At 40.6% G+C, this 26,053-nt stretch overlaps 1 protein-coding gene across 9 annotated transcripts in view; it reads left to right on the plus strand.

The window, feature by feature from the left end:
• Positions 1–26,053, plus strand: part of arhgef9a (Cdc42 guanine nucleotide exchange factor (GEF) 9a) — a 63,424-nt gene that overhangs the window by 11,346 nt on the left and 26,025 nt on the right. For 4 of the 9 annotated variants that reach the window (XM_008419628.3, XM_008419625.3, XM_008419627.3 and 1 more), the window contains exons 3-5: positions 166–504; positions 1,270–1,396; positions 1,490–1,599. In XM_008419628.3, coding sequence (XP_008417850.2) covers positions 166–504; positions 1,270–1,396; positions 1,490–1,599 — 576 coding nt within the window. The other 5 variants (XM_008419630.3, XM_008419632.3, XM_008419634.3 and 2 more) reach the window with 5 other exon arrangements.

Here is a 26,053-nt window from a genome sequence, read left to right on the forward strand (position 1 = left end):
GCAAGTAGAAACACGAAGTGTCGACTGATGGAATTTATTTTTTGCACAGAAATATGAAGCGTAGCTTGTCAAAACTGCAGACATACTCTCCTTATTCCCTGCACAAGAAATGCATTGTTGCGCTTGTATGTGGGCCAAGCGGCTGAGTATCTTTGCCAATCCCAGCTGTGTGAGCAGATTGCCAGCAAGACAGGCTGCAGTGTGAGGCAGCCCGGACCAGCCCCGGCCCAGGCTTGCACAGAGAAGACCTCTGTGCCTCACAGGCGGTTGCTCCACCGTCCCCGTCCGGCCTCGGCGGTGCTGGACCTGTGGAGGTCCAACCCGGAACGTGAGATCTACACGCACTATAGCGAGGTGGGCTCCCTGCCCCGGCTGAGACACCGGCCCGCTGCCACCATGCTGCACTCCCCAGGGCAGAGACGGACTGCTGCGCTCTCCAGGCCTTGTTCTGTCATAGAGAGCAGTGTTACTAGAGAGACCCAGACAACGGAGCTGCCTCACAGAGTAAGATGTCAAGAAGCTCGATTGTTTCTGAAATAAAAAAAATAAATCAGATGCTACCTTAAAGCATATGTTTTCAGAGTCTATAATATGCAGATCTGAGAATATATCTAGCTAAAAGTAGGATGGCCAAGACTCACTCGTGGGCTCTACCAACTCACCGATAAATATAGAGCAAGTCCGTAATGAATCAAGCACACTCTCCAGGCTTTGAAGGGCAGCCCAGGACTAACCCAGTATTTATATGCCACTCACTGTTAGTTGCAACAATGCCTGCATGCTCTGCCTCATTTACAGAGGCCTGCATTTCTGAACATTTTCCCTCTCTTTTTCTTTACCTCCGTCTCACCAATTCCTTTTCTTCCGCTTCTTCTTCCCCTGTCTTTTTTGGCTTCTCTGTGTCCATCCTTCATTTTCAGTCTTTCTCAGTGGCCAATTTTCTGCCTCATCGCTCCCATAAGCTTTACCTCTCATTGGCCTAACCCCGAGTCAGTTCATTTTAACCTGAGAGAACGCCTTGGTCGGCATGATGTATAGTCTCTCTTGGTTTGCTGCGGAGCACACATGGAGGCCAGTGCACCAGAATAGAGTTGCTGGGATGTGGAATACTTATATTCACAGCAAAAAAAAAAAAAGAAAGAAAAGAAAAAGGGGGACAACGCAGAGAGGAAGGTTTCTTTTAAGGTGAAGGGTAGAACAGTGTGTGATTGTGTGATTTGCAGTCGCGTTATGTGGAATATATGTCCTAACTACCCCAGTACCCTCTAGGCTTTGTCTCGCCCTCCGGGAGTGTCACCACTCGAGCCCCCGCAAAGGGCATCTCTGCAGCGGTGTCGCTCGCTGCCTCTTCCCCACAGCACTCTCACCGCCTTGGCTTTGCTCCTGCCTACTTCAGGTAATCGCACATATTCTTGCTAGCAATGAATTTGCAAATTTATGCACACTTTCTTAATTCTTGACCCGTTTTTCCGTGCGCTTCTTACCCCAGTGGACATGGGCCAGTCGTCCTCATCGGTGCGCCTGAGGTCTGGAGGCTCCACCAACTGCAGGAGGAAGAGGCTGTTGAGACCCGGGTCAGAACCACTGCAGGTCAACATAGTGAGTCAGACACACCCCTCAAATCACCTTGCAGAGAGCTGCAGCTTTATTTAGTCTGTGTTTCTGCCAGCGGGTTTATGATGCCGAGGCCTGGCTTGTGCAAGCATAGCACAATGAGGTTGTTTCAGAGAAAATAAGCAAGTGCTAAAATGGCTTTAGTGGGCGTTTAATCAGATGATGAGGGAAATGATTTGTCTAGAAGGTGCAGATGTTGAGGAATGTCATGCTGCACTCTGAAGGACTTGCGTCACTTTCGCGCTTAAATTTCTGACATAAAAAATATCAAATTTCTGGTGAAATATGAATGAAAATTGGCTGATTTAGTAATAATGTTTTCACATAGTAGCCAACACAGTACTTTGCAAAAGTATTGACACCTCTTGAACTTGTCCACATTTTGCTACGTTACAGCCAGAAACTACAAGGCATTTTGTTAGGATTTATGTGACTTATTAACACAAAGTAGGGTATAATATTTAGGTGGAAAGATAAGGATATGTGGTTTTCACTGATTTTCCAAATAAAGATTTGTAAAGTTGTCCTGCATTTGTATTCATCCCTCCAGAGTCAATAATAGAACCATCTTTTATTGTTATTATCTCTCTATATCTGTTTTTACCCATTTGTCTTTGCAAAATAATTCAGCAATCACTCAGATTAGAGGCAAAGTAGTTAAATTCAGGTCTGCACTTTGACTGGACCATTCCAACACATGACTATGCTTTGATCTAAGCTATTCCCTTGTAGGTGTGGCTATATTTAGGGTTGTTGTTCTGTCTTTTGGAGCCTCCAAACTGGTTTTATTCAAGGAGTGACTTCTATTACCTCTGAGCAGCTTTAGTGTACCTGCTGAAGAAAAGTATGCACACAGGATGATGCTGCCATCACAATGTTTTCTATGTAATAACAGTAATAATGTTCAGTATTACTGCTAGCGTTTGGTATGCAGGACTGAATATTCATTCTTTGGTTTCATTTGATCAGAGCATCTTCTGCCATATTTTTATGTCTCTACTAAAGCTTATTTAGGGCAGAAAAACAAATGTCTTTTTCTGCCTCACTTTTAAGATTTTATTAATAACTTACTCATTTACATTTTTAATCACATCCCACTTTACTTCACTTTGTGTGGTTCTACCACATAAAATACCAATAAATTAGATAAAATTTTGTGATGTTAATATGACAAAATGTGAAAAAAGATCAGAGGATGTCAATATTTTTGTGAAGCAGTGTATCTACAAGGCTGCGTCTTTGTCAGCTGTGTAAAAATTAGCCGCAGTAGATGTAATGCTACACAGGAGGCAAATCCGGGCCTTTCAGAGCAGATCCTTTGATGTGCAAGTGGCCTCTTGGGAACTCCAGGGGAAGGAGAGGCAAAGATTTTCTAAAACATCCATGACGGTGCGGGGAACAGTTCTCCAGCTGAGCCCGGATCTGTGAAAACTTGAATGCATAGATCCCATATTGATTCTGTTGTTTAATCAAAAAAAGCCAATTCTCTGCTTCCAATGAGTTTTTCTCAATGTGCTAACAGATATGTTTCTGTTAAATGTACATCTGCATGCTGCGATGTAAGGAAATGCATAATTTCTACAGTGTCATGAAAGCATCTAGGTAATGTTTCCTTTACATTGAAACAATTCGTGACGTGCACCCACAGACGACTGAAGACAGTAAATTAAGTAACATAGGCAGCTCATTGTCACTACAGTGATGCAGTCTGTTGAAGTGGCAGATTATGAGCCCCTACTGTCAGCTTTTCACGGCTGCCATGTCTCTGGATTGAAACCGAGTAAGCTTTGTCCTTGAGGAAACGAGAAAGCTGCGTTTTGACTTTGATTATAACTTCTTCTTCTTCTTCTTCTTCTTCTTCTTTGTCTTCTCCTTCTTCTTCTTCTGCCTGATCTAAATTGTATTTGTGAACCGCGGCACGTTGTTGCTATGACATTCGGCTGGCTCCCGTTCAGCTTCTTTGCTTCTATCTTTAGGCATCCTTTTTAAGCATGAGCTAAATAGAGAAAGTGTGTGGGTGAAAAGAGAGAAAAAGGGGTGGGAGAGAAGAGAAGAGAGATGCTCCCTTTGTCACGGCCCTCCCCTGGGGGCTGCGAACACGGACATGTAACGCTGAAGAATTCGAGCTTGAATGGCGAGAGACTGAGATTCAAATGAGATACTGTTATTTTTGTGGAACAAATCCGGAAGTCGCTCATGAAATACTAATAAGAAACATCAACAGTGAACAAAAAAATAAATAAAAAAAAATGGGGCTGCAAGATATCTTGGCTTCCCTGCAGGCAAATGGTTTTCTCTCACAGGACTGTCTTGCTTGGATGTGCTGTTTGGAATACAGTTAAGTGTATGTTACAGTCTTCCTGTTATGATGATGACTGAAGCCGTGAGGCCGCAGGCAGAGAGAAAGCATTCTCACTGCAGTGGATTAGCTACTAATGCTGACGCCTCTTTTCTCCCTTTCATTTAAATGGATTTCTCCCCCAGTTCTGCTCTCCTCCTGCTCTGCTCTGGTGTTACACTTTCATCATGGTGTCCTCCACCCCCCCACACACACACACACACACCCGCCACTCGTCTCCTCTTCTGTCCCGTCCCATTCTACACTTTGAATTAAAAAAAAAAGTAAAATAAAAATGTGGGCAGTGGCAGTGTTTAATTCCTGTGCAGATAAGAAGCCTGCATGATGCGTGTTGCTAATGCTGCGCCCGAAGCTCTGCTGTCAACTTGTCCAGAAGGAGGGGAGTTGTCTTATTAGGGATTTCATGCAGATTAGGACTTTCAACAGAAATTGTATATGATTAAGTTGCAGTATTAATCATATTATGCAATGGTATCCAGTTACTATGAATACATGAGTCAGCAGGCAGGAGCTAGTTGGCCAAACAACAAGGCATGGATGAAAAGGAGCAAAGTTGAGTTGAAGGACTTCTTCTTGTTTTTCTTTCTATCCATGTGAGGAGCAGCAGCACCAAAAATGAGCTAAAGCAAATTATTTAAACACTTTTTCACATTTTTGTTACTTTATACACACAAAGAACAACATGTTGTTTTGGGATTATATGAAGCACCAATAATAATAACAGAGAAGAGAAAGGAAAATTATACATCGTTTTCAAAATATTTACAAATACGAATCTGAAAAGTGTTTCCAGCCATCTTTACTTTGATACCCCTAAATAAAATCTAATTTACATCATTATTAGTGACCTGTGTGTGACATAATCTAAGCAGAAATACAGATTCTCTGGGAGACAACAAAGGAGACCAGAAAATAAATATTTTGGGTGATGAAAAGCCAATGCCTGGTTCCCCTTTTCCAGATTTTTAAATTGTCGGCTGATTTTCAAAGCTTGAGAGTACACAACACATGACGATAAAAACATTGTACCTGTAACAGATTTGGTGTGATGTTTTTGGAGTTGAGCCACATGGACAGAGCAAAACATCACACGCAAACATTTAGATGTGAGACAGGAAATCTCACCAAACCTCCCTAGACCAAACGTGAGTTCAGATTAACAAACATGGCCAACAGACAAGAAGCAATGGCAATACATTATGGACTGTGTTTTTCTATTGTGAGAAAAACACAGTAGAAAAAAATGTCTCTGATGTCTGTCAGACTTTATAGTGCGCCATGGCCATTGTTTTGTCTTTGTTTCGAATCCCCCTGTGTTTCCATCACCTGGCTTTCTGATTGGCTGCAGGTCGAGCTCAACAGGCTGCGTACTCATTTGTCCTCAAGGGACACCGTACACGCTGCGATGTCGGGTCAAGACAATCCAACATGTTGAATATCCCAGATTTTAGATCATAACAAGTGGACCAGGTCACTCTTAACACACCAAACACAGCAGGCATAACTCAAGAACCATCCTGATCATCAGGGCCTTCTTAAGATTCTCCAAAGGAGAAAACTGGTATAAAAGTCTTGCCATGTTAACTAGGCATAACAGTTATTAATTGGGTCATTTTGGCAGAAGAAACTGCCTCTAGATTTCCTTTGCTTCACATTTTTCCCCTTATCGATTGGGTACATAAAATCTCAAACATATACATAGCAGTTTTGTTTATAGATAGGTAATCTTAAAGTTGTGTGAATTTTTTTTTTGTGCCTTTTTATTGCTAATATACAGAGTGACTCTGAATGATGCATCCTCTTCGAACACGCGTGTACGCCCTTTACATGCTGCTACACAGAATTCGGTATTAAATCTGTCAGGACAGATGAGTCATTACATTTATTATTAGATTAGCAGCGAGTAGCACCAGCTAACGATATCTTAGCCAAACACACTGTACATGTAATTTCACCTAAGGCCTTATTTCGGAGAAGCCTTGGGAATAGATCCATGCCCATAATAACTGCGCACATGCATAGTTTGCGCAATAACCCAGAGGCGACCCAGAATCCTTCATCAGCGTTCATTCAGCATTGTTCACCTGCCAGCGCGCCAACAGCTGCCGCTGTTTGGGAGTACATGATGAGCTCTGATTAATAGCAGTGTCCCTGCCTGAGTCTGAAGCGGATGGTTGGATCAGAGCTTCCCCGGGCTGATTCTTCCCAAAGAAATGGGTTGATGGTGTATACATGGCTATGTGACCACGTTTATGCTGAGTGTGTTTGTATGCGTGTTAGGGAAAGGAGAAAGGCTCAGGGCCTTTCTCTTACATAAGCATAAAGGCGGATTCCACCGCTCGCTTCAAAAGCCATTTGGACTTTTCAGGAGAGCTGCGTGCTCTCTGGTGCTGGAGGAGCTGTGCTCTCTGGCCCATCCTGTTTTACAGCATCGTCCTATTGTACACTGTACTCTGTCAGATCATGCACAGACTTGTGTGTGTGCAGCTCATGTCTCGTCAGAGCCGGAGTATGCACTGTTCCATCTCGGTGCTGCGCTGCTGGCACATTGGAGGAGTAATAACAAGGTTGTGCTAACAGGCAGTGATTCCTATAATGAGATTCTTTAACACATAAACACTTTCTGCTGAACGGCAGCGGTATCTTTTGGGTCGTATTCCATTTCTAATTTACCAGGATTCACACTGTCCACTATTTGTGACTCACTGTTTATTTTTAGGCCAGATGGTTGGTTATTAAGGATTAATCCATTCCAGGGCCTTCAGTCAAAACACTGCTGCATGCTGTCAGTCTGTCTGACAGGACAATCTTAGTGATAATTTAGTGTCGTTCTTTTCTTCATTGTTGACACTTACTTTACAGTCTTTATATTGTAAAGTTGGAAGAAAAATAATAAACGATTATTATTATTATTAAAGTGATAACAATTTGATCAATAACATTGATCAAATTGTATCAATGTAATTATAGTACACTAACTAACTTTTCACTTAGTTTGCAGATAATAATTATTATCTTATTATTATCTGCAAACTAAGCTGATGTTAGTGGACTGTTTAGTCAGGTAATCTGCTCATGTAGATGTTTTATGTATTTTGTCCAATGAAATTCACCACGGACTTCATAAAGCAGGTTGTGGATTTCACATTGAGTCTCATATCATGTTGGATTTTGATGCAGTATAATTTGTTGTGCACTAGGAAAGCAGGGTATAGACAATTTATTGTCGATAATCCTGCCATATGGTTGAAGTAGTTTTAGTTTTTAATTTGTAGACTGCACGGTTTTTCATTCCATATTGAATTTTACCCAATAGATTTTCCTTTGTTATACTTAAACAAAAGAAGAACTGAAAATGAAGCCAACATTTTACAATAATAATTGATTTTGTCAACTAATTTTCTCAAAATAAATAGTGGAATTGAATTTGGACTCATTGCACTGCCCTAGAAAACAGACAGTCAGTATCTGGTATAGATATTTTTTGCACGCTATACAGCTGATGGTCTTAATTCCTATTTCTTTTACCTCATAGTTTTTTTCTATGAACACAGCTATTATGTATGCTCTTGGTTATTTTATCATTTTAAATGATTCCAAAGATGTTTTTCCATTTTTAACAAGACACCTAATTGTATTTATATGTAAAAGGAATGACACATTCTACATGTATTCAACACATGTATTTGTATTTTATAAATGTTTTTGTCTGTGCAGCTTCTTCATTCAGAGGAGAGAAAAGTTTGTAGCTTTCACTGTAAATGATAGTTCACTGCCCAGAACTATCATGCTAACAATGAATCATCAAGTAATCTGAGAGTCTGACTTTACTAACTACTCCAGCTGCATTTTGTAATTTAAATCAAACACACTCCTCTAACCATGATCACTTTATCCTGCCATAAAATAATGAGACAGAAGCTAACTGCCTTCTCAGTTTCCTGAGAGTTCGGATATATCCTGGAGGGCTCTGAATACGATGGGCTGCATTTTTCTGGCAGCTGCCACTTCTCGTGTACATTATTTAGCCTAACTTTCTCCCTCTGACCTCCCTGCTACTGTGCTACACCACATGTGGCATAAGAGCAAACTCTCCGCTGTAGACACGGATTATGCAACCACCCATCCGAGGTCTTTGTAGTTTTACCTCATTCTTCATTCTTTGCGCGCCTCCTTATTTTCTTCCCCCTGTGACCTAAGAACTCATTCCTTTCCTTCTTTCTCCTCTTTGCAGATCAGTTTTTCTCCCCTACTGTTTTTTTCTCTCTGTGTTCCTTCACCTTGTCCTCCCTTGCCTCATCCCATTCCTCCCCTTCAGGCATGTGAAAACACCTGCCTACTGCAGCCTGGTGTGTGTGTGTGTGTGTGTGTGTGTGTGTGTGTGTGTGTGTGTGTGTGTGTGTGTGTGTGTGTGTGTGTGTGTGTGTGTGTGTGTGTGTGTGTGTGAGTGTTTGTATGCATGTTTTTTTTTTGTTCTTGTGATCATCAATGCCTGTGTGTAGTCATATTAGTTTGGGAGTCAAACTATGCAAGATATAGTGTGAGAATTCATTCATTCAAAGTGATATAGTTTATTTTTTATGTTAACTTTGATGATAAAAATAGAAACCCTAAATGTAGTTTATTTTAAAATTTTAATATTGCATAATACCAATTGAAAAACACAAATATTATGTGATGGCATTCCCATGTGTCAGGGTCACTGCTTACTTTACAATTGTTCAGTAGAGAGCTGTTATTATTGCACAGGCGCTCTTTACCGAGTTCTGCATCCAGGTAGATCAGTGGAAAGTTGAGTGGAAGGAAAAGGTTTTTGGTGAAAAAAGCTATAGAGGCAGCAGAGATAATTACTGCAGTATAAAGTAAAGCCCATTCAGGAATATTCACAAGGACTGAAGCTAACACAAAGACATTATGGGCTCCAACTGTCACATTCCTCCTATTAAACCATAAACCACAGGCAACATCAGAGGTGTCTTACTTATGAAGAGAAAATGACTGAAATGTTGCTCAGGGCCCAACGTCCTCTTTTCATTTGAATGTAGATGATGTATTTGATTTTGGGAACCAAGGTCGCAGTGAGATGTTTTCACAGTCTTAATGATTTGGGGAGTCGCGTCATCTGCTGGCGTTATAAAACTGTACAATACCAAATTTATTTACAAACCACTTTTAAAACAACAAATGATCACCCCATATCTTTTTGACATTTATCTTCTAATTTTCTGAGAAATGGGGCTAAAATTATGAAAATTAAGAAATGAATTACTTTTTTTTTGTGAATTACAGAAATAAATATTAATTTACTTAGAGGGACCTGTAAAAATCTTCATGTAGATTATTTTTCTTTTGATGAACGGCATGAACGGTAACTTCGGGACGGATCCGAAAGGACAAATCTCTCCCCTGCTTCCTGGCGCTCCGGGCCGCAGGTGGCAAAGTCAAGGCTCTGATGAATAGTGACAATAGTGAGCATGAACACTCACAACCAGCGCAGCAGAATGAGAGTAAAGTGGCACTGATTCAGGCAACCAAGCAAATCATTGCACAGTTCATTTGAGTGTTTCCCATGTGCCACAGCTGGGGTTTCAAATGATCTGTTTTGCTTTATTTTATAACACACTGGTACTGATTCTGAGAATCATAAATGGATTTGGGGAGGCTATAGCTTTATCTTTTCTCCTAAAAGTTGATTTCTTGTTGCTTTGTTATTGTGTTTTGTTGTGGAAGGAGAGGGAGCAAAGATGACTCAATGAAGAGGCTTTTTAAGGGCTGAGAAAGAAAACATGCAATCATGTCTTTTATTTTCATCATATCTGCAGACATAGTTTCAAATGCAGGGAAAATAGAATATTTTCTTGTGAAATGAGAATATTAATAACTTTGACATGTGTGTGCAATGAATATAAAACTGTGGCAAATTGCTGTTCTTCCGATACTAGCTGGATTTTAAAAATCCAATTGAGAAATGTGTATATTTATAAAGGTTTTGTGTATTAAACAATATAGATGGACAGATATTTACCCAAAAAAGTGAGACAGTGATAAATGAAACTGGAAATGAAGTTTCCAGTTTCATTTGAGGTCTGATCTGGCAATTCTAGTTTTTTTCTCAGGAACTGTGTTTTTTTTTCTATTCATTATCCATAACGTTTTATTAACTGGTCAGAAATACAGTTAACGTAAAATCCCCAGTTAGGATTTTTTCCCAATCCCAACTCGGCGAGGTAGAGGGTGTCAAACTGCCTTGAGCAGGAGTAAATCTATAAGATGTAGTAGAAGTTGCAGCTAGAAACTATTTATTAGCGCTTTCATTAATCTCAATTACACACATAGTGCTATATTCCATTGATTCCATTGTCTGAACAGCAAATGGATTGTATGACGTGTCAGTTTTACTGTTGACACTGTGGTTTACATGTCAGCATGCTAACATTAGCATGTTAAACTGACTGAACTTATGTAGCACTTTTCCGATCATTTTGACTACTCAAAGCACATTCACCCGTTAACACTCACATTTATACAAAGGGGTACATCAACATGTGGCAGGAGGAAGCTGAAATCAAACCTACAATCTTCTGATCACAAGACAACAGTCGCCCCAGTAACACGTTAGCATGCTGCTGTTAGCATGCCTGGCTTTGCAATAATTTCAGGAGGGCCTGCTTCCTGATGTCTTCTTTTCTAGTCTGTTGGCAGTCATGATTACTCCAAACACTTTGCAAAACAGTTGCTCATTTCATCCATCCTGACTTTTATGTTTTTTCTTATTATTCTAAAAGCATCTCATTGCACCGAAATTGAGTTACTCTCGGACAAACACATTCTAGTCACTCCGCAAGAGTTTTTATTTAGTTCTCGTCCTGGACAAATTATGTTTTTCATCAACAAAATTAACAGATTTGCTTGAAAAAAAGGTAGATAAGAGGGTAACTTTTTTCCTCCCTGCATGGGTCTTGTGTTTGATTTTCACAGCTGGTATTCACAAGAACCATCAAGAATTAAGTGGTAATCTTCATCAAAGAAGAAGGCAAAACCATTGAGACATGTTAAATTAAAACCAGTCTCCAGTGTCGCATTCCTTAATTAAGCTCTACTTCAGATGCATTTCTTTTCCTGAATATCATTTATAATAAGTTCAGGCTGAGGAAATTCAAAAACTGTCTTAAGTTTACCTTCAGTTCTAGCAATCCTCTCAGGTTCATTTGCAAGTCTCACCAGGGACTGAATCAAAGAAAACAGTCACAGGATAGTTTCATCTTGTTCTACAGTTTGGAGAACACACAGATATTGCGCTAATGTCGGCATTAGAAAGTATACTCCTGTGATGTTTAGCATATGACTAGGATTTCTTCATCCTACTTGGCAGAGCCCTTCTGTTTGATCTATCTGTCTATTCTTCTTAGCTCTCTGTGTGCTCTGACCCACTGACTTGACTTTCTAAATGGTCCTGAACGAATAAACAGCTGATGGCCGGACAATGGTGACACAAACTGTGCTCAGGAAAAGTCCAGCGATTTTATTTTTAGGGCGCTTTGTGGCTTGAAGGCCTGGGAGGAAGCAGGAAGTCAGTGTGGTTGCCGTGGGGATGGGAGGAGAAGAAAAGAATTGGAGCAGACTGAAGGGGAAATGGGTGTGGTGGGTTTTGCCTCCCATTAGTGAAATACCTACCAACCACAAACAGATTCATTTGCAAGCTCTAAAAATTGAAGTCTTATTCGGGGAAAGATCGTCTAAATATGCAGCTACTTAGCCAAAGGGGACAGCAATGACTTCAGCGACCTCAGAAAACCTTACGAAAGAGGCCTTGGAACAGGAAATGATCTGGTCTTTCTAAATTTGTTGTTGTTTATGTTGCTAGTTTTGCCTAGTGATACAAAAGGTGGGGCATATCCCTGATAGCTTGTAATTTGGTTTTATTGTTATGGGTAATAAAGTATTCTTTGCTGGGCTGAACACATTTCTACTTCTTTTTTTATACAGCTATTTTTTCTTTTCACGTTTTGTTACATAGTAAAATCACAGTTGGCAACAAAAATCCCCCACTATATATCTATATTTAATATGTAATTGCAAATAAGAATATCTGGTGTATTTGATGTATGAGTAGTTTATCCAGGATACTTTCTGTTGTGATAATATGCTTTATTTCTATACAAAATGAACAAATAAATAAAACTTTGACTCCTACATTATCTATACTGCCAACTAGTGGTTGAATATGTACTTTCAAAAGAAGGTCAAAGTTGAATTCAGAGGTTCAGATTGAAAAAAATTCCACATTTCATCCCATCCCTTGGCAAAATTAAGACCTGTTTGGATCAAGGGTCCTATGGGGAAAGTTGGAAATAATTTCTCCCTCACACAATATTCTCCTGGAGTCAGCTCAGCATCCTTCAATAAAGACACTTAGTTTGATTTGCATTTGGGAAAATGGCCAACAGGAAACTGAGGAACACTTGAGGTCTGAAATTTCCCACAAATGTATTTATTTGGGTTTTATTTAATTGTGAAGTGAAAGAAAAATAGCACAGATCTGAAGGAGCATTGTGTCCATGGTAACTCTGGAGGAGGTGCAAAGATTCATGGCTCAGGTGGGAGAATCTGTTGACAGAACGGCTTAATAGTGGAAAACATTTGGCATTTATGAAAAAGATGCATAAAGTCGAAATGAGCTCTGCTTACATGCTTAGGTCTTCCTGTGGTTTAGATCAAAGTCAACTCATGTGTTAAAATGGCCCAGTCAAAGCCCACCCCTGAATCCAGTACAGAATCTGCACTAAAACTTGAAAGTTGGTGCTCTCCATCCAGTCTGAATTTAGCAAAGAAATGTTGGTGTTTTGATGTGCAGGGTTGATTGAGACGTGCCTCGCTGCACTTCCAGCTGGAACTACAGCTAAATGTGTTGCAAGGTTACTGAGTACAAAAAGTCAGGCCACATTTGATCAGGTTTTTATCTGTAAATTACTATAAAAACAACACATTTTCATTTCTCTTCACAATTATGTAATGACCTGTGTTTATCTATCACATATCTCAATAAGTTCAGCGAAAATTGTGGCTGCAGACCGGACCGGATTTTGAAAAGCTGCGAATACAAATAAATCTTGTGACGTGATCTTTCTGCCTCACATTAAGAAAGTCAAATGAAACAGCAATAAGTTTAATTTGATATAAGATTTCTACCTACAGTGAGAAATTACGGCCTTTTATACATACTCTCTTTGTCTCTTTGTATACGTATGGGTATATTAGCGTTGGTGTCTGTACAGATTTAGACTTTCAGATGTGACCTTTGTTGTCTAAATGTCAGGGAGATTGGAGAGGGAGCCCACAGAGGTAGGACAGGCTTATGTAATCTGCTCACTGAGTCTCTCACACACACACAACCACAGATGAGTGGGGTGGGGTGTGGGAGCATGTTTGAGGACGACTGTCATATCTCAGCTGTGATGCACCATACCCCTCTCTGTGCACTGAAAGCCTGCCTTTCAGGAGCCGTTGCTTTTATCAGCATGCATGTGCAGAAAGTGCCTCGGAAATTATTTATGGCTTTAAAAATACTGATATACTGCGCTCCTTTGGTGTTGTTCTTTTGAACTTCTTCTGAGGTCTTTTTATCCGTACCAGAGCTCTCAGGTGGATCTTACGGGTTTGCCTTTGTGCATCTGTGTGTCGAGCGGCTAACTGGGCTAGTTTTGATGTGTGGAGGATTAAGCTGTAGCATCAGTATTCCCTTTCAGCACTTCTTTTTACAATCCAACGGTGATTGCTCCTGAGCTACGGGACAAGCGCTGCAGCCTGCTCATGAGTATAACAATGTTCACTTTAAGTATCGCTGGCAAAATAAAGGCCAAAGTGACGATTTGCATGCCAATGGATAAGAACAAGCTTCAGATGGGAACTGGGGCCATTTCCATCCTGTCACTCACAACTGCCGAGCCTTAAAGGGGCCCCACGCGGAATACGTTTTGAATACCAAACACTCTCCTCGTGTAGGTTTGAAAGGCAGTGCTGAAATGTTGCTTGGAAACAGACTTTGTCCACACTCGACGTGGACTCTAGGCTGTTACGGCTTACACCAGCAGCAGCATCTTTTGGGGCTGGGCAGTTGAGGGGGGGGGATCAAAACATCCATTAAAAGTTCTCAGAGCACTCCCAAAGCATAATCTGCCTTGCCAGCATTCGTCATCAATATGCTTGGTATGTTCCAAACCGCCACACTGTTGCCCAAGAAAGTCACCCCACAACTGTGGTAGTAGATTGCTCGCAGTGCAAAGAGCAAACTGAGAAAGCAGTAATTGGAATAGTTGGGCAAGACAGGAAAAAGTACATTAATAGTTAAAGTTTCTGCCGCTTTGATCGCCTAATCGGAACACAAGATGTGCTGTTGTTGTGTTAGCGTTACAGTGTGCAGCAGACTCAGAGAGTAGTCACTATGTGTAAGAGCTGCTTGCTCTTTTAAAGTGTGTGTCATGGCGTCTCTCTGGGTGAAGGGCGTCTCACGTTCACTGCCTTATAGCGCAGATCGTCTTTGTTCGCAGTTAAGAAATGTGCTTCGTGATACAACTTTGTTGACGACAAAAGCAAAACTATGAAATGGAATCACAAACAGGATGTTTCGGTGTAACACAGCTAGTTTATTAAAACGACTACAGTTACATCCCCATCTGACTTTGTGAATTCACCACTGACTGCGGTGTCAGCTTTGCGGTATACCTTGACCAGCTTTGCTCACACTCACTCAGAATAGATGGATATAATCTGTGAACATCTGTTTTCAGGTCTGGCTTCAGAGTCGGATTAAGGTACGGACTTTAACTAGGCCATTGTTGCACATTTTTTGATCTAATACCACCTCTAGCTGTATGTTTAGGGTTGTTTCTCCACCCTTTTTATGTTATTTGCAGGTTTAAATAGTGTTTAATTCACCGCAGGGTTTATTTTTTAAAGGTTTTTTTCTTCCATAAGGCCTGGTTTTAGTCAGCAGACTGACTTCTAAAGCTCCTCCAGAGTTATCATTATCATACCCTCTTTGAGCAGGCTATCATCTCAGATAGTTGGCTGTGTCTTGGTAGGGCTGCAGTTGTGTCATACTCTTTCAGTTTCAGGTGATGGGCTAAAACGTGCTGCATCAAATTTTCATGTATTGCTTTATAAAATAACCCTGCTTTTATCTTCCACACAACTTTTCCCTGGCCCGTCTGGTCGGTCCCTTGGCTTTTTATGATGGAAAAAATAAAAGTAAAACCATGCATAATTTTCCTTCCATGTAATTGCAATGACTTATTTGCATGGGTTGTGTCAGTCTGTCACATTAAGTCCTCTTAAAAGCGCTTTGTGGTTATAATGTATCTTATGTAATGCCAAGCATTAAAAAGTTTAAGGGCTATGAATACTGTTGTTGCAAGACTCTGTTGTGTGGTTGGCATAACTTCAAAAACAGAGCAAGCAGGATCATCAAGTAGACTGAACCTTTTACAAGTAAAGATCACAAAAATATGAATAATACTGCATTAGGAAAAAGTTTTAACCATTTATAGGAATATGATAAATATTTACTATGCCTAGAATGGAAAATGACAACAGCTGCAGTTTTATTCTTTGACAGTAATAAAGCTCCATCAGGTTGGTTAGGGTATTTCCAGTAGCAATAAAGAGGCTGGGACCAAGATACTGGTGGAAATACTTTGTAGTAATTTCTACTCTGTTTTTTTAAATACAATGCAGAACAAACAGGGAATGTCTTTCATTAGAACAGTGGCATCTAAAGCTACTGTGCCACATTTAGTTGACATAAAAATTGAGCAGCAATATATCGGCGGAGTTGAATTGTGTTCATTTCAACAATCCTCATTTGTAAATCCCCAGGAAATCTTACAAAGCAAGGAAACCTGTTCGTTTGCAAGCATAAAGTTCCATTCAGCTGAATCCTCTGTGTAAGTTCCGACTTATTACCAACTAGGTCAAAGTTCAGTTCACAAAAATAACATTTTTATGAGACATGTAGCTAAAGTCAGCTGAAAAAGTGCTCTAAATGTCACCAGATGACACTGCGTGCATATTAGCATATTTATGACATCAACACATCACATTGGTGTTCTGCTCTCTGGCCGCCCTTTACATCTGTTTGCTCGTCTAATCATCTCTCTGCTCACATGCATTGTTCGAATACGGCAAAAAAAAAAAAAAAATGCACACAAAGCAACTCTGGCTCAAATTTGTTGTCAGAATACAAAACAAATCCGCAATCAATCCTTTAAGAATAGTTATTTTTTTCACTGTTTCCTGAGATCCAAATGTAAAGTAATGTGACAGAACTTGATCAAAACTAAACAGAATTACAGAATCAGAGCCTTTTTTATGTAGCACCTTTTTTTGTATATGGTCACTTTGAAGCTGATTTTATGTGGCAAGGTGAACAACTTGATGTTTCATAAAACCCCACAGAGCAGACAGAAGCCCTGATGCTATACATTGTTCTTCTGGTTAGCTAAGTCAGATTAATAATTTTGAAACCTCTTAGCTTTATAAGCAGTCTCTTTTCTTGTTATTTAATTTTCTTCTTTTCTATTAGTTTTTACTTTAAGGTTTTTTTTGGAAACTTTGTTAATTTTCTTTTATTAGTTCATTCAGTGTCAACTGTATAACTTTCATCGTCCACTCTATGGAGAAAACACAAAAAAGTCAGATGTTATGGTTTTAGTAGCTGTCATCAGGGTGACTGTGCGTCCTTAAAAAGTCTTTAAAATTCTGAAATTAATCCTTCTAAAATTAAGGCCTTAAAATGTCTTAAATTCATTTTTAAAAAATGTAATTTGTCCTTAAATATAGCAAAGACAGGTCTTAAATTTTGTTGTTGCAGGACTGTTCACTTTTTTGCATTGCTTGTGTTCCGAACTTGTTTCCTTTGGTTTGTGTGTTTATTGTTTATGTTAGTTTGAGGGTTTTATGGTTTTCCTGTGTCTCAGATTTGTTTCTTTCTCCCTACCCAGCTGTTTCACATCTCTCAATTTCCCTCTGCCTGCCTCTACTTACCTCTGATTAGTCCCTCTGGTTCCTATATGCCGCTCTCTTTCCTCTCTGTCTGCGTATTTAAGTTCTCCGGTTTGTATGGTTCCCCACTGTCTCCTCCGTTACCGTGCCTGTTTCCTGGTCTTTGTCCCATGTCCTTCTGTAAGTTTCCCTATATTTAACACTAATTAAAAATGCTCTCTGCTTGGGTCCGCCATTCTTTACTCGTCATGCCAAAAGCTGCTGTACTGTGGTTAAGATCATTGTTATGAAGTAATTTGGTTGTTGAGTGAAAAATGTGTCTACATTTGAAAGACTATCTTTTAGAATGTAATAATAATCTTCTGGATATACATAGTTTGATTGTAACAGATAAAAAAAAATGCCAACACTCAACAGTGCAATGTTGTTTGATTTAATGCAAAACTTCAGCATTTTAAAGCTGTTTTGTGTCCCAACTCCATGTATAAAAATGTTTTTGTTGGTGAACCTATAAAATAAAGATATTTCATAGGTTTTGGTGTCATTAATTTAAAAAAAACCCATTCTTATTAAGCCTCATACAATCTATTCTGGCCTTTCTTATGAAGAATTATGTAAACTTCAAGTAATGAGTTAAATATAAGGGAGTTCACTGAAGCTTAAGTTTAACCCAAAAGACAGATATTGACCTTCAAGAAACAGGATTTAACAAAGGTTGTTTTAGTTTATAGTTACCAAACTATAAAGTAATCTTTCATTCAGTAGGTAAAATTGACTAACAGATGTGTGTGTTGATTGTCAATTATTATTATTTTTTAAACTTCTACTGTTGAGGTGTGTGCTGTGGTGGTGCAGGGGTTAAGCACAACCCACATATTGAGGCCTTAGTCCTCGACGCAGCTGTCACAGGCTTGATTCCCGGCCTTGGCGACCTATCCTGCATGTCTTTCCCCTTCTCTCATTACCCACTTTCCTGTCAATTAACTATCAAATAAAGGCCACTAGAGCCAAAAAATCTTTAAAAAAACAACAACTTCTACTGTTGAGTACTCTGATCATCTTGGTGTAGAAGCTTGTGAAACAGATTGTAAACAATGTGCAGTGATTGCAGGTGACTGCAATCACTGCACCTGATAGAAACTTCAATAAGGAAGGCTGACATCACGCCAGTAGAGCAGCATGATAAGAAGATGGTGATTGAACTATTTTTTTTTTTTACGTCCAATCCCCTTCGTGTTGAGCTGCTAATGATAAGCCATAAATCACCACAGCTTCCAGCACGATATTTTTAGGTGGGGAGGGAGATGAATGAGGTTATGATTGTGGTCTCAGTGGTCGATATAGTCAGAAAAGGGGGCTGGCTGTGCCCCTCCCCCGGCTGTAGGTGATGTCTGAAGCCGGTAGTCCAGCAGCAGCGCGCTGATCACTGGAGGACCGCCTCTCAGGCTCCCGGTACATCTCCTTGGATCCCACTCACCGGAAAGCTGCTCGGCAGCTGCGAACAGCCTGCGCACAGCCTTTTTCTCTTGTTAGCCCTGCGAATCTATTGGCCTGGCTGTCGGTCAGTGCAGGGGAAGAGGCGAAAACACCGACAGGTGTTGACTAGCGGGGAGAAATCGCGGTGCAGACTGATGACGATGATGATGGTGAGGATGATGCATCTCTTCCCGTGCCTTTGTGAAACGCTATTGTGAAGAGGCATAGGAAGACATTTTTTTTTTTTTTGTATCTTCCCCTCTCCATTTCTTCCTCATCGGTTATGGTGGATTTCTCGGCCGCTTTGAAGCTTCGCGTCTAGACCTGGCGGGGGGTTCGGAGAGAGAAAGAGAGAGCGAGCTGGGAACAAGCCGTTAACAGAGAGCCCCCCTCTCAGCATCGGCCCGCAGCGCTGCGCCATGGCCTTGGATGTCCAGACTTGCGCGGTGTTTACGGTGATCGCGGTTCTGGTGCTTGTGAACGTGCTGTTGATGTTCATCCTCGGTACTCGTTAATGGATCTGCGCTTGGGGCCCGGTTCGCAGCGCACCACGCTCTGGAGAGGAGAGAAAAGCGGTGCGCGTTGGTCGAGAGCGGGGACACCCGGCGCTCCATCACGGCTACGCGTTGAAATGAATGACGTTGGTACAACATAATGTATTTCTGTGTCCCCCCCCCCCTCTCTCTTCCCCTCACCCAAAACCACCACTACCACCACCACCACCACCCTCCTCCTTCTCCCCTAAACCTTCGTTATGTCTTGTGTCCTCTCACCGTTTGTGATAGCTGCTGTTGTCTAGTGGTGGCTGTAGTTGTGCGGGTCCAGGTCTGTGATGCTCTTACCTTTTCTGTGCTTAACTGGAAATTCATATCACTCGTACACAGCTCCTAAATATTTCGATCCTCCTCTCCCCCATGTTGTGTTTTTTTATATCTGTCATGCAGTGTTGTTGTCTTAAAGATGAACATGGAATAAGATTTTCCAACCCTGTACTACTGCTGCGTCAGGACTTGTTTTCCCCCCCTTCTTCTCCTTCTTCTTCTTTTCTATTATGATCCACCATAGCCACATTCACAACATGGCAGCTAATAGCTGCTCAGTGATCTCTGTGCAGAAGTTAATGTGATATTTGTAGCAAATAGCGTTGCAAGTGAGAGACCCAGGCGGCTGCTCTGGAGGATCATTGTGATCTCAACTGAACAGTAACCGACAGCAGGCAGGGCTGGGCCTAATAAAGGAGGGCCTCCATCACTCCAGGTTTCCCCCATTTTAGATTCAGCTAAACTCAGCTCCCATTTCATAGCCCCCAATATTCTCATTTGTCCAGTCTGCACGGCTTCCACCTGACACCCGTGTGCAACCTGTTCATTTTATAGTGATGAATATAGGTGTGAAATTATATATACATTTTTGACTCAGGCTCAGGGTCTTCTGAGTAGAAAGGCTTGTCAGGTTGTGTTAATAGAGAGAGGGGGGAAAAACACATTTATCCTATTCTTGCTGTAGTGTAATAAAAGGATTGGAGGCAGGTATCATGAATGTTGAATGAATGTCAGAAATAGATATGCTAAAAGCCTGTCCCAGAGCCATCCATGACAGAGCTATTTTTAGAGATATACTGGCGAGAATTTTTAAAAAAAAAAGCTACTGTATGTGCTGTTTCACACTCAAGTTAAAGTGCGTTGTCTTTTTTACCTCTGAGCTTAAGTGGCAAGTGTTGTATGCAGGTCCGTGTTTAGGAGGTAATGTCCCCCTGGGCTAAAGCCCAGTTTGGTGCCTTACCAACTCAAGTTTCTTTGAGGCTTGTAAATTATTTTTTGCTTGAAAGGTATAGCACATGAACTCACAGGTTGTTTTGTTTTTTTTTTAACAATCGTTCATCCTTAATAAACACAGTAACACTTTATTTGAAGGGGTGTGCATAAGACTGACATGACACTGTCATAAACATGACATAACACCTGTCATGAACATGAATGAGACATTATGAATGTTTATGACTGTTGTCATGAAGTGTCATTGGGTAATAAATAATGACACTTTTAATGCAAAGTTGCTCTAAAAGTTGCATTAAATGTCCATTAAAAGTGTCAAGTTTGCATGATTTTGAAAATAATGACAATTTAATGCAAAGTTGGCACTTTTAATGGACTTTCAATGCAACTTTTAGAGCAACTTTGCATTAAAAGTGTCATTATTTACCGAAAGACACTTCATGACAGCAGTCATAAACATTCATAAAGACTTCTTTATGTTTATGACAGGTGTAATGTCATGTTTATGACAGTGTTATGTCAGTCTTATTCACACCCCTTCAAATAAAGTGTTACCATAAACACTTCTCAAGATAGCATTATTCATCTATAAAATTTCCTGGAAGCTTTCAATAACTCTGTCAAGCCTTTATGTGGTGATGTTGCACACTTATTGAAATACACCAAAAGCAAAGAAGAAAGCATATAGATGATGCTGAAAGTTTGCTGCTGTTACTTCTGATGGGCCTGGAGTTGAGGGTTAGGATAGCAGTGTTTTTAAAGTGGTTATGTTTTGAATATCTGCATGGAAATCAAACAAATGAAACACTAAGCTTTGTTTGGAAACTTTTAAGTCAATTTCATACATTTGCTTTATTTATACACCAGATTCACAAAGCAGAGGGCACTATGCAGATGCAGAAATGGCTATCAAATTCAGATGGGAGAAATTTGCACCTATTTTTTGCTTAAGGTCACAGTTTCCCCCTGTTTATACACCCACACAACATTTGCAGGATTATTAGAAAGATCAAGAGAATAGCTTGAACTTATGAAATCATTTTAGCTAACAGAAAACTCCTGACTTAAGAAGGTCTTCCTCAAAATTGTAACTTTATACCAATAAATAATGACAAATTCATCACGTTGTGTTTCATTTTATTTAAAAAAATATTAGCAGGTAAGAATCAGTTTATTAAATTGCTCAATGTAGTTTAAAAAAATCTACTTTGTTAACTTTTAGTTATATGAAAACAAAATTAACACATGTATGATTATGTTTCATTTCACTTAGTAAATACAGAAAACATTCACAAAGTGTTTCATTGTCTATCTTCTATGGCAAAATTACCACCAGTTTTCAGCAGAGGGTATTTTTATGTGATCTTGATTGTGCAAAAAACCTGGTCTTAAAGAATGTGAAACATCTTTTTGCTTTTTTTTGGCCATAATTGACAGAAACACACATTGATATAAATGGATTTCCCATCTTGCCTCATACAAATGTGAACATCAGTGCAGAAGGCTATTTTGGGAGCAGTTCTGCATTTGTGTTTCAGAAGAATTAGATGGATTAGGCATATATATATATATATATATATCAGTCACAAACACTTTTTTGTACACTTGCCCTTTTGACTGCAAATTTATTTAAATGTTTTGTCAACAAATACAAAACTATCTTTAAGCAAATGAAACTTTCAGTTTTGAGGCCATTGCTCTCCACTAAGCATCAGCCCATCAGGCTGTATGCATAAAGAGAGAAGTTTGCTAGTGACGCCTTGAACACAGATACTTTCATCACATGCCAGAACATGTGGGCAGGAGTTGTCATCCCTGTGGCAGATCACATAAACATCCTTCTTAGCTGTGACCTCACAAGGCCCAAAACATTTACTTGTTTAAAAAAATATATATTCAGAAGACACAAGATCATAACATCAACTGCAGGTGTCGTGGTTACTACTGATGCCTTTCCTAATTACAGATGTGTTCACATGTTAGCATGACAAGTAGCATCTGACTGCTGGTTTTGATTGGGCGCTCTCCCTTGTTCCTCGCTGAATGTGTAACTCCTCCAGGGCAGGTACCTTTAGATAGAGCCGTGCCGGGTTGTGTGCGGTGCAGCCAGAAGTGTGGATGTGCAGATGGTGTGACAGCGAGTGAGTGAGATGAGCGTTTTGTGCGAGGATGTGCGTGTGTTTCTCACCAGTTCTGAGGAGAGCATCTTTGATTGGCTCCCAGACTCGGGGTATAAGTGTATTACATAAGAGGGCTGGCAGACACAGGGAGGACGGACTGCGATACTCACTCGGTGCGTCGGGGTAGAGAAACCTCTTTCAAGGATAACGGCGTCTTGTTACTTGACGTCTAAGGAGGACCGCTTGTCGCCTCGACTGCTTCCGAAAGGGATTCAGTTACGATGATTTGAATGAGCCGGACTTCTCCATGCATACACTCGCTGAACAGCTGCACGCCACCAACATGGTAAGGCTCGGACATTGAGGCACGCGTGCGTCTGCTCGGGGATGCTATAGGTGTTCTGGTGCAGCTGTGCTGTGGACGGAGACAGAGTGATGTTGGAATGCAGTGGATCTGCCAGTGCGGTGAATGCTGATTTGTTGAGCTGCAAAGATGATACAAGAAAATGAATCAACTTTTTATTCCAACACATTTGCCAGCCTTAAACCCCCCCCCCCCAAAAAAACAGAAAGCATTGTCATATGCTTCTATGTGTGGGAACAGATTTCTCTGCATTTATTTGCATTGACCCAAATAGAAGATTTGCAGTTTAAAGAGTGATTATTGGCTCACTGATGTTTGATGTTGCTTCTGTAACAACCAGAGCAGATAGACAAACAAGCAATAATGAGCATGGCTTTATCTTTGTGTTTACCGTATGCCAAATGATCAAGCTAGGGCTAGGTATGGGGGTGTTCTAGAGGATTGGGGAAGACTGATTATGTAAGGCTTTTAATTTATTCAGACATGAGAAGGGGGAAAGGGATGCAATATATTGGAGAGTGCAGGACTCATTTGGAAGATCAAGGGAAGACGCAAAGGAGAGTGAGGTGGGATGGGGTTGGGGGTCTCAGCAGTAAATGCTGCCTCACTTAGGGTTGGTAGGGACTGGAGAGATTGTGCTTGTGCTGAACGGGGTTGAAAATGAAGTGGTGGTGGAAGCGCAGGAGGCAAGACTGACTTGAGTACAAATCTGATCTGTTGTAGGTATCAACGTACACCAGGCTTTTGGTTTTGGTTTCAAAGTTGCTACTTTTTTTTTAAGACACGTTGATTTTACTGTCCCAACGACAGGACAAAGTATCAGAGTGGCCACAGCTTAAAGTTGAGTTGAGCCGTGCTTGCCCTCCCCCACTTGTTGCTGCAAACTGCCTGTTGAGCCCCTTAGAAAAGCAAGAAGTTTACATTTTGATTAAGGTTATCATTCCTGAGAGCAACATGCCATTCCTAATCAATTGTATACATCTGTCCAAAGGTGTCTTTAAAGAAGGTGCTACACCTACCTGCTCGATGTCAGCATTTTCCTGAAGCTTGACATCAGACGTCACTGAGCTATGCACTGAAGTGCGGCAGGTTTGCGAGTGTGTAAAGCTGCACAACAGAATGATTGCACGCTTGCTCAGCGCTCACTCTTTGTTTGTGACAGCTCGCTCACTCCCCACATTTGGAAATATTCTGGCGCTTCCTGAAGTGTCCTTGCCTCATCCCATCATCTTTGTCAGCATAAGTGAAGCATCCTCATCTGTCACCATGACGACAGCCATTCCTTGCCTTGCAGGCGTGGATGCCTCCCCTTGTGTTCACTCCTCTGCCCTGATTGGCTTATATCCCCTGCAGCTGTACGGGTTGGAGGTTGTCTGAAGCCTGAGAGCTCATGGGGAAATTTTTTTGTACTAGAGATATGAAACTAAATCATAAAAGGAAGTGGAGCTTCTTTGATTAAAAAAAACAAAACACAGTGCCTTAAATTAATATAGCAAAATTCATACCCATCCATGGGACATAGTCGTCTCCGGGCCTTTAATAACTCCTTACCTGGAGCTTAAGCATCGCCTGTCAGGCTCGGTTAGTCCTGGCTACTCTGCCCACAGCCCCAGGGAATGGATGCATGGTTAGCTCCGAAGTGGAGAATGCTGATGAACACTACTGCAGGGAGAACAATTTTAGAAACGACTCACAGGGCCGTAAACAGGGTTAGCGTATACAAAGAGAGAAGTGTGGCTCTGCATGTGCAAATATGCATGGACGTCTAGTTGTCAAAGCAAGAAAGCTGACTAGTCAGTGTGATGGATGGCGAGGCCGTGGACCGATGATGTCAGGTCCGGTTCTGCCTTCAGAACATTATCTGCTGCCTATTCTTCCTTTAATAAGAAAAAGCTTTAGCTTCTCCAGGTTCCCTAAAGAATGTGCATCACCCTACTAGGTTCAGTGCTCTTACTCTACCTGATATTTTTTAAATGTCCAGCAAAAGTATTTGTACCTCATATTTTATCACATTACAACCCAGAGGTCACGTAGACTTTTATGTTGTCTGTCATTTTGACTAGATGTGTCAAAAAAAATCCTGTATTTTTACCCATCAATTTTTAAAACAATATTGGCACTTGCATTTAATTATCATTCTGTTTAATTGATATTCAACAAGCTGAACAGATAATCTACATCATGTCATCAATCAAATACAGTTGACGATGACATCAATTACATTTAGCATTTTCTCTGCAGTGAGAGTTTTGAAATCGGGGAACATTTCAACAATGGAAGTGGTCAGAAGATCAACAAAACTGTTTGAACATTACCTGATGCCCCAAAACATTTCCTCCAGTGGGAGAACTGAAGGAACCACTCCAAAAAAACCACTCCAATGTCTCTTGTCTAAAACCCTTCAGTGCGTTTCCATCAGCGCTCATATAGCGTCCAGATCAGAGATGATACTCTGGTCACTGACCATTTGGTCAGTTGTGTGTAATCTGTCAAAATAATGGATTTTTCCGTCACCATTTAAAATATTTGGTTAAGGCGAACCCTGTTGTAACCACACACCATTATATTTTATGGGAAGTTTGTGAGATCGACCCACAGAAAGTAGTGCATTAGTGCCCAGCCCCATTTGTCATGTGAAGCACTTTGAACTGCCTTGACGGTGAAATGTGGTAAACTAATAAACTTGACTAGACTTACTCTGGCACCTGTTGTTAAGTACAGGTTTTCTGTAAAGGTATGAGAGGTGTGTTGGGGAATGTTAAGGAACGAGCAGCATCATGATGACCGAGGAGGTTAGCAGGATTTCAGTAAAAGATACTTCAAACTTTGACCTGCAGAAAAACTGCAGAAACTCACAGCTAAGGTTAGAGAATCCATTGACTGCTAGTCAAGGGGAAAGTTATAGTCAAGAGAAAGTCAAAAAAGGTTCAGTTTGCAGTTTTCCACAAGCCTTGTAGGGCACCCAGCAAACATTTGAAAGAGGGCTCTTTGGTCAGATGAGACTATAAAACACATGTCAAACTCAAGGCCTGGGGGCCAAATCTGGCCCGCCGTAGCTTTTTCTGTGGCCCTTTAGACTCCAAATTACATCAACACGTTCTTCCAGTTTTTCACAAATCTGCAAAATTCATACAAAATCAACAAATCTCCGTATTTTAAAAAAATTATTTTTAGTCCAAATTTTCTCAAAATTGGTCAAAAACATTGAGTTTAAGTGACAGGAGCCTTACTTGAGGTCAAGTTATAGTCCATAATTGATACGGTATGTAATTTAAAGTCACGTTTCACATCACACATTAGCTCAAATATCATAAAAATTCCTAATTTCTATATTGGCACCACAAAA

This window comes from Poecilia reticulata, chromosome 10, assembly GCF_904066995.2.
Source record: "Poecilia reticulata chromosome 10, P_reticulata-male-v2, whole genome shotgun sequence".
Lineage (NCBI taxonomy): Eukaryota > Metazoa > Chordata > Actinopteri > Cyprinodontiformes > Poeciliidae > Poecilia > Poecilia reticulata.